Source organism: Dermacentor variabilis, chromosome 2 (genome assembly GCF_050947875.1).
Source record: "Dermacentor variabilis isolate Ectoservices chromosome 2, ASM5094787v1, whole genome shotgun sequence".
In the NCBI taxonomy this organism is placed as follows: Eukaryota; Metazoa; Arthropoda; class Arachnida; order Ixodida; family Ixodidae; genus Dermacentor; species Dermacentor variabilis.
In genome coordinates this window covers 249,357,733-249,367,260 of record NC_134569.1, presented here as the reverse complement: position 1 = coordinate 249,367,260, position 9,528 = coordinate 249,357,733, and the positions used below count along the sequence as shown (strand labels likewise).

The window sequence follows — 9,528 nt, the reverse complement described above, 5'->3', positions numbered from 1 at the left end:
CCACTCTGTCAAGAAGGATAACCGGCGAAGCTGTATTCGGATGACTATGTTGACAACTATACTGATTTATATTTATTTCTATACGATTGCTATATTCATTGAATAAAGACACATACATTTGACTTGGTGGTTTTTATTGTCTTTATTTGTCTCATTCGTTACAACTGTGGCCATAGCTTTGTGGTCGCTGTGGTACACCGCTATCGGTTGGACTGCTATGTTATACAAGTTTTTGCCAAAGATTAAATCTATACACGGCCGGTGACGCGTAGTCGGCACACTGACGCCCGTCTAGAACTCAATTCCAAACCATTCCAACAGGAAGGATACAATTCACTTGCCGTCGGTGCGCGCTCGGCCAACGTTAAAGTCAACGATTGGGGGTACACGATTGCGTTTTGTCATGCTTTTCGACCCTCCCATGAGAGTGAAGGAGCGCCGCCATCCTATGTTTTCTATGTGGCCATGAAGGTCATGCGTCATAAGATGGTCGATAACATTCAGAGCGACCGCCGCGACTCCTTCTTTTTCGCGCATGCTCCTGGGGTAGCGTCGGAGGAGTTTTCGACGTACAGGCGCGACGGACGGGCGGACGGGCGAATCGGCTAGCCAGCTTCGCTGTAAGAAACGTGGTCGAACGGCACAGATCGGAAAGGCTGCGCGGTGAACGGTTGTCCAATTAGCGGCACTTATGACATACAGGAAGTGAAAATATTAACTTTATTTTCACTTTTAATAGTTACGCCCGCACCCCTTCCCCACGCCAAGAACAAACAAAATCTTCAGCAGTTCCTCCGGCTCTCAACTCATTTACTTCGACAACAGCATTCTGCCACTTTGAAGACCACCATATAATTTTACTGGCCTGCTTTTCCTCAAATAATTGTGCTCACTTACTACCGGCAGAATAACGAGAATCCAGCGGTTATTAGCTGGTTTAATGGGGAGGGATGTGTTCATATGAAATGCATTACTTAAAGTATGAATATGAAAAAATTCTAATTTTATTTATTATTTCATTTTTGTTTATTCTTACATTTTGTGGTTTACCAAAAAGAAAAGTGCAGACTGTAGGTGCATAAGTTTTGATTTTTTTCTATATATTTGCGAGACAATCTCGTTGCATATCTTTTTTCATCTTTGTTATTATGGTAGTGTTGCGTTGTGGTCAGTGCAATAAGCTTCAAACAGTTGTGAACACAGTCATACCTGATCCAATCATTCAGTAGGACAACGTTCAAGCAACTACTTGGCCGATGCATTGGCAGCTTGGAATATGAGGTAACCTTCAAATATAAAGTTTTTTCCACCCTTCATTCAATTCAGTGTTTCTTCAAATCCATAGTTGATCTGGTAGCAACGAGGAAGTTGGTGTATTTTAAAGACTTCTTGCCTTTCGAGCTACAAGAGTCTATAATAATAATAATATAATATTTGGGGTTTTACGTGCCAAAACCACTTTCTGATTATGAGGCACGCCGTAGTGGAGGACTCCGGAAATTTTGACCACCTGGGGTTCTTTAACGTGCGCCTAAATCTAAGCACACGGGTGTTTTCGCATTTCGCCCCCATCGAAATGCGGCCGCCGTGGCCGGGATTCGATCCCGCGACCTCGTGCTCAGCAGCCCAACACCATAGCCACTGAGCAACCACGGCGGGTAGCTACAAGAGTCATTCTCAAGGCTCCGCCTGGGCATTGTTCATCTATGAGACCAAAACTTCTGCTACAATTAATTGATGTCACAAGTTAAATGACGCAGTGGTCCCTATAAAACCTGAGCCATTCTTTTACAAGTAAATTTGCGGGGCTGCAACATAAGACACTGCTTGTTGTGAATTGTGTAGGCTACTAATTCTGTGAAGTGTGTGATGTTAGTGCTGCGACATCGTTGTCAGCATTCACGCCATCGATGCTTTCGGCATTACTTTTCACCGAACCCTTGCGTCTCGGCGCATCTTATATTGTGGAAATGTGCCATATTTCAGGTTGATACTGATAGGTTTCGTGTACGCCTCTTTTGCGGCGCTGACGCTGTTTCTAGAAGCACGACCAAAGAATTCAACGGCAAAACACCGCAGTCTTGTGAGGAACAACTTCTATGCTATGCACGCAATAAAATGCTCGTCCACTACATTATCGCTTGTTCTAGCCTACAAAATACGTGCACTGTTTGCACAGCTCTCAGAGTCTGTGTGGAACGCAAAAACTTTTAGTAATTGCCCAGCGCTATTCTTGTGCGATAGTTCAATAGTGAGCACGCTCAACAGGCTTCTGGCTGAGGTTGCGCGGTCACATGCGCCTGTGGTTCTGCGAATGGTGACCCTAACGTGCGCTAAGTGCCCGACGAATGTGTACATGGCGGACACTGGTTACACTATTCGTGTCTCTCCCCTGGACATTAGGCGCAACATGCTCAAGGAGGTCAGCCGAATGTGGCAAATGATTTTACCCATTGGATAACGGGAAACGAATGCACCAATCATTGCTCAAGTACCTGGACCAAAGACGGTTGGGTGTATTCATTTGATGCATTTTTTCAAAGTTTTTTTGTTCGTATGCAATGCGCCAAGTGCCTCGAATAATAGAAAAGGACTCCACCACACATTTCCCGAGTCACATTTGTCCGAATCATATAGCTGGCGATTGTTGATAAGCTTCTTTTTTTTCTTCACCATGTGTAGATGGTGAAGCTGAGGATGAAGACGTGGTCTGGCAACTACTACAATTGTCGTTCGATGTCGTCATTGGCGACAACGGTCGTCGTCAGCGTAACACAATGGACAGATGGACAAGCCAAACTAACTGACAAACAAGGCAGACTTCAGAGTATTAAAATCAGTCATTACGTATCTCACCAAACGCATGTCCCAAAAAGATCAGTTTTGGTACCACTGTCATTTTTAATCGACAGAAACAATATATCGACCAACATGTAGACTTCTATGCGTGTTTTTGCAGATGACTGCGCAATATATAAAGAAATAACCAACCAGACGGATTCTGCAATCCGACTTACCGACCCTTTCAGAATGGTGCAGCAAATGGCAGATGAAAATTAACATTCGTCCCTGTATCAATTTCTTGCCTAACGAATATCTAATTAAACATTCTGCAGCTGAAGCAGTTTCGGTGATTAAATGCTTAAGTGTTCTGCTCAATCACAATCTAAAATGGATTGATCATGTTGAATTAATCACTACCAAAGCATTTAGAGAGCCTTGCGTTCTAAAACGTTGCTTGCGCCTAAGTCAGACACCAAACTTCAGGCATTTATTTCGCTAAATGAATGGACACTAGAGTACGCTTCTAACGTATGGCCTCCCCATAAAGCTTGCCTTTCTGAGATGCTGGAATCAATTCAGTCAATTTAAAGCCGCTGGATTAATCTATTCCTAGTATTCTCGCTGCCCCACTGTGTCATCCATACAAACAACACTTGGCATTTTAACTTTCCTATTAAGCAGAAAATATTTGCGATTATTCTTTGTTGAAACTGTTCATTTTCGTGACAGCGCCTTTCACGCAAATTCATTCATCCAGCAGCCGAAATCTCCGCCCGCATTGACCACGAACACAAGAAATATCCACTTTTCGCTCGGGCTAAAAAATATTTACACTTACCTTTAGTCTTATCAAGACTAAAGGTGGAGCGCCCTTCCATTGCCAACATCAAGGAATTATCTTTTTTACAATCGGCTCTAGTAATAACCCACCTTACCGCCGTATACAACAACGCATCTTAACTTGAAGCCCAGTTCAAGAACGCATCTTAACTTGAAGCCCGATTCAAGAATGCATCTTGAAGCCCGCGCTTGACTTGATCAGAGAGACGCCTGGCGCGGACGTGCCCATGACGCTCATTGCGTTTCCTCGGGCGCGTTTACGAGAGGCGTCATTTAAGTCAAGACAAGGCTTCAACTTGGGTAATGTTCTTGAATACAGGGGTTAATAAGCAAACCTGCCGTTCCAGCTGATTTATTCTAAAGAACAATGTTACCCCGCGCCTTATTAACGTTGAACACTATCATGCATTTGTTGTATTATACTAATAGCATTGCAGCTCAATCTTGTATTATTGCATTACATATTTATTACTTCATGCTGCTACTAGATGTACTGTTTACGTTTAATGCTGAAAACATTTGCGTTCTTTAGTTATGTTTTGTTCTTCATGCTTATAACCCGCTTTCGAAGTTTCTTGTTTTTATCGCCCCTATGTAGTGCCTGATGCCGGGCCCTTAGGGTAAATATCTGAAACGAAATGACACATAATTTCGAACGCTCAGCTGCTGTATAATGTGTAATATATGTGTAAAATCGTTTAAGTCCACCGCAGCCTAGGCTGCTACCAGACCCATTACAAAAAGGTGATTACAAAGAACTTTATTTGAAAAAGACGCTTCATGACAAAACGTAGTTTAACAAAACATGTACACAAACTGCAATGTGTCGTTACATGCATATTGCATTATCTGCGAGAGAGTAGTTTATATTGCGTTCTCGGCGAGAAAGTAATTTAGCGCTATCGGATTACCCAGGTTGTGTTCTTTTGTAAACTCGGCAATCTTGAAGTTCTTCCTCTTGTCGAACGGAACCATCTGGGGCGACTCGATGATATTTTGTTGCTTGTATGCCAGAAAGACGTACCGATGCGGACCCGATCCTGCGGGGGGCTTGGGACCGCGGTAGCCGAACAGCTCATTTCCCCGCTCGTAGTTGACGGGCTCGTTGACGTCTCCCGCCTCCACGTTGACCACTAGCCAGTGTAGGATGGGCCCGAACTTGGGGTCGCTCATGCTGGGCGCGTCCGGGTCCAGCATGGTGATCGTGTACATTGTTCCGGCGGTTCTCGGGAACTCGATGGCCGACGGTGCGGCGGACGCCTGCTCCGGGGTGAAGCGGTTTCCCATGGCGATCGGGCCCGCCTCGAATCTCGCTTCGAAAATGGCCCCCGGAATTGCCTCGATCAAGTCGGGTGCAATCCTGCTCTTGTTGGCCTTGTCAAGGAGCTCCATCTGCCTGCTGTCCAGCTCCGTCGCGCGGCACGTGAAAAGCACCAGGATCGTTGCAGCAGCTACCGCCAGCTGCATCGCTGCGCCGTGCGACGCCCCCGCAGCAGGCGCTCAAGCTGTGCCTCACTGCGCCAGTGGACGCCTGGCGAATGGATGCCGCGCTGCCGAGCGCGAACAACGTTATCGTACAAGGACGCGCGGGAAGGAATCTCCTTCCGCCTAAGGTGGGGAACCGGTTCGGTCAAGGTGCACCGGGCTCGCAAGGCCACACTGCCGCCTTCGCTGTTACCGTCCCCGCTGGGCAGTGGACGGAGACCACAACATGGAAATTGAGCGACAGCCAGCTATTCACCAGTCACGTGGGCCGAGCGGCGGCGATAATAATAGCACGCGCGTTCTTCCCACGACGCGTAAACAGACGCCACTGACAACGGTGTCATCAAAGGAACGCGCTGCCCTAAGTGGCGAGCCTCAGATAAGCAGCCTGCTCTCCCACTGAGACCGTTTAATGGCACTGCTACTTTGTGCGCGCGGGCACATGGTCACTTGATGCTTTTTTAATTATTTTTCATTTCGTGAGTTTTCTCTCTTTGGCAGAAAAACAAACACGCCATATTGCGACTCTTAGGCCCCGCTTGCACCCCTACTGCTCTTGCAAATTCAGCCAGCCAGTAGCGTAGAAGCATTCTCGAGTAATTCACTGGCTTGATTAAGTTTTTGACACGCTAACTTGTAAAGCATTTCAATTCTCCCAGTGGTGAAGACTAGAAAGGTTGGTGTTTGCAGCATCAATTCAGTTATTCGGGTCGCTTCCACCAAAACATATACTCGTTTCGTTGGCATATATAATAAAGGTTGCATTTTTGTTAGCATTTACGGCGACATTAATCTAGAGATAAGAGAGAAGTGGCCCCAAAACACTTCCTTGAAGTGCCCCGTTCTTGATTGACATTGTTCGCCACATATCTAACCAGTCACGTCGACACACTGATACGGTTCAATTAAAAACGTACGAGCTCTAGCGCAGGGCCTCTGATCATTTTTTTCCTCTTTTCACCAAAAAGGCGTCATTGTTTAAGCTATCGTGAGCCTTCTTAAAGTATATAAAAATATTCTAAGACTAGCTATCTGCGTTTAAAATTTTTATAGATATTCTTTATGAATTAGAAGTGCTGTTTCTCTGGAACAATTTATCTTAAAGTCCTGCAATGAAGCTGTTATAACAGGATTTCGTTCTAAAAAATGAGACAGGTGTTTTGTGACTTTAGAGAGACAAGTAGTAAACATACTTGCCTGTAGTTGGATCGCAACCTGAAGGAAGCCAACCTTTGTGGTTGCCTTTCTTTAGCTAGCTTTATTTGCAACGGAAAAGCACCGTGTTCAGGACAAATCCAAGATAGTGGCCACTAAACTAACCAGGAGGCAAAACCAGCGCAATAATATCTGTGAGGTATATTATTCGGGACACTTGGAAACCGCTCGCGAAATCCAACTTTTCACGAAGTAACTACAGTGCTGGCTGAAATCTTCCAGCGGTTTTGCTAGTCCATCAGATGTAATCTTAATCTTCCTTTGTTGTCTGTTCGACGTAGAATTGCACATCTAGCACTGTTTAATGGCCTTTATCATTTATCTTACAACGCACACGCAATTCATTACAAGACCACATTATGTATCACTCCGTGTTCGTCGAGAAAGGAAGCAGATGGGCTCATATTTGCTGATCATGACCAAATAAAGCCAAGAGACAATGAAGCCAAGGAAAGCATCAGGCAAATTAGCTGTAGTTGAAATGTTAATGTAGAACATAGTGAAGGGAAACGAAAGTGGACGAACGGATCACTTGTCGCCGGCGGCCGCCGAACCCCTTCGCATTGCGTTGCACTGCCGACTGAGCTGCGGTGGCGGCCATCGATCGATCACCCACCAACTTGGGCATTTAAGTTGATCGCTGTCCGAAACCTATCTAACACAAGGCATTTTCCCCAGTCTCTTTTCCCTCCCACGTGTATAGATTGGAACCACCTTCCCACTGATAATGTATATGTGAGTGATAACAGCCTTCTTCGTGAAACTTTAGCTAACATTCTCGAACCTGGATTTTTGCTGTTGTTGTTTTGTGGCATGCCAGCCATGATTCTATAGAACGAAACTTTTTGTAATCTAACAATGTGTTTTGCACTCAATAATCAACCTGCGTTCTCCTTTACTTTCAATGTACTATATTTCATTTTGTACCACTCCCTTCTATTATGGCTCTGGCCCGGAGGGTATGCTAAATAAATGAATGAGTAAATTGCACCGCTTTTCAGCTCAAAGTAACAACGTGTCACGACGAAAGTAGTGGTTTCAATATTTTTGTTTCCTGTTAAAACCTCCGAAATGAACCCACACACATCCAGTCAGCCAACGAGTTCAGGACGACTAACACACTCTTGAGGCTAGTCGTTCAGGCAGACTAACCATTAGTTCGTAATAGATGGATGGAAGGATGGATGGATGTTATGAGCGTTCCCTTTGGAACGGGGCGGTGGGTTCTGCCACCAAGCTCTTGCTATTATACTGCCTAATGTCCTACCTAGGCAAAACAATAAAAACGAAAAAAAAAGCTATCAACTCCCACAACCAAATTTTCTGATCCCTTATTGCGAACTGTGCTTTTGTACGTCCGCGTTTTTTGTCTTTTCCCTACTTTTCTTCTACCAATCCTCCAATCGCCTCTTACTAATACCAATTGCGGACATGTTTACTTTTCCACTGCTCTCGCTAAACCCAAGGGCTTCAAGTAGTACAGTGGTGCCTAAATCGACCGCTGGGTAGACGTCTTCACATTCTAATAAAACATGTTCCATACTTTTCCTAGCTTTATATTGCAGCAAGCATATGCTTCTTTTTCCTTCTTATATCTCGCTTTATAGTTGCGTATTCTAAGGCATCCCGATCCCTCTTCGAAAAGTAATGAGCTTCCCTCTGAGTTAGCATAAATTGTTTCTTTCCTGATTTCGTTTTTTCCTCTTAAGTAGTTACTCATGGCAGGTTTCATTTCCATTGCCGCCACCCATGAGATTGTTTCAGCCTCTCTGACTTTCCGTTTGACGTTCTTTGTTGAATCACCCTACAGGTCGCATACTTGCTGGTAAGCTTCCTAGTTCTTTTCCTCCACTGTGCATCAATGTTTGTCCTGTACAGATACTTCAACACTCTCCCAGCCCATTTACTTTCTTCCATATTCCTCAGTCGTTCTTCATACTCAATTTTACTGCGAGCTTCCCTCACTTCAAAGCTAGACCAGCCCATATCATCCTGTACAGCTTCATTTGTAGCCTTCCCGTTAGCGCCCAATGCGAGGCGACCCAATGACCTCTGGTTCCCATCGAGTGCTGACGGTACCCCTGATTTAAAGCAAACAACTCCATTTCCAAAAGTCCTGGAGCCATTACACCTTTCCACATACCTCGGAGCACGTCGTACATATTGTATCCCCATTGCACTCTTTGCTTCAATATGGCTGCATTTCTTTTCCCCTTAACAGTTATTGTTTTTCCTGTGTTTCCATATATCTATTGCCTTCGTTTATCCATATACAAAGGCATTTATATTCTGCTACCCGAGGTATTTCCTGGCCGTGTATCGTCACTGTCTGTTCACTGTTTTCATTGAACGGCATAACACCTTATCTCCTAACACTAAATTTCAAACCTAAATTGTTGCCTTCCTGTCCACAGATATTAGCCAGACGTTGCAAATCACTTTGCTTGTTAGCTAGCAACACAATGTCGCCCGCACAAAAGAAACCTGAAAGCTGCTGCTCTACTACTGTACCCGCCTGTTTGTATGAGAGATTAAATCCGATATTATTTCCTTCTAGCGCCCTCTTCATCCTTACCATTTACATCATAAACAGCACAGGGGATAAACCCCACGATCGTCCATCCCGATGCTGTGAAGCTGCCCAACGACGTAAGAACCAAGATTTCCACACACCGGATGCCACGCAATATGCATCCCACCTACAACGAGGGACGAAGACGAGCCAGAGGTAAAGCTCTGCTCGCCAGTGCATGCTTGAACAAGCATATAACATGCTTGGTAGACGCTGCTTCATACGCTCAAGAAGAAGCCTTCTCCTCAGTGATCATCGACCGTGATTCCAAAGTTCTCAGCTGCGCTACCATCCGCACTTCTAGTTCCAGCGTACCCGAGCAGGTTGCTATTGCTCTTGCATGGACGGACAGTGTAAATGACTCGATTTATTCAGATTCCAAGGCCGCTGTCAGGGCCTTTCAGGTGGGAATGGTGGCTCCCCATGCCCTAGGTATCATCCGAAATGCTAAAGACATCAAACATCCCTCATTGGCCTGGTTCCCTGCGCACCTTGGAACAATTGAGGGTACCTCTCTCAACCCCAACGAGGAGGCGCACTCGGCTGCAAGAGGTTTGACTGACCGTGCACCGGGTAACGGGTCCTATACTGGGCGACCGGAGCCTCTCTGCTCGTAAAACGAGATCTACAAA

The 9,528-nt window shown here is 45.2% G+C and overlaps 1 protein-coding gene across 1 annotated transcript; it reads right to left on the bottom strand.

Annotated features, from left to right (window-relative positions):
• Positions 1-4,369: 4,369 nt before the first annotated feature.
• LOC142573229 (protein D2-like) lies at positions 4,370-5,250 on the bottom strand. The gene has a single exon (XM_075682827.1). The coding sequence runs from the start codon at positions 5,089-5,091 to the stop codon at positions 4,489-4,491; it is 603 nt and encodes a 200-aa protein (XP_075538942.1). The 5' UTR covers positions 5,092-5,250; the 3' UTR covers positions 4,370-4,488.
• Positions 5,251-9,528: the final 4,278 nt, after the last annotated feature.

What these genes read in the sequence shown, in the direction of transcription:
- LOC142573229 (XM_075682827.1), bottom strand. Translation starts at nt 5,091, where the DNA reads ATGCAGCTGGCGGTAGCTGCTGCAACGATCCTGGTGCTTTTCACGTGC.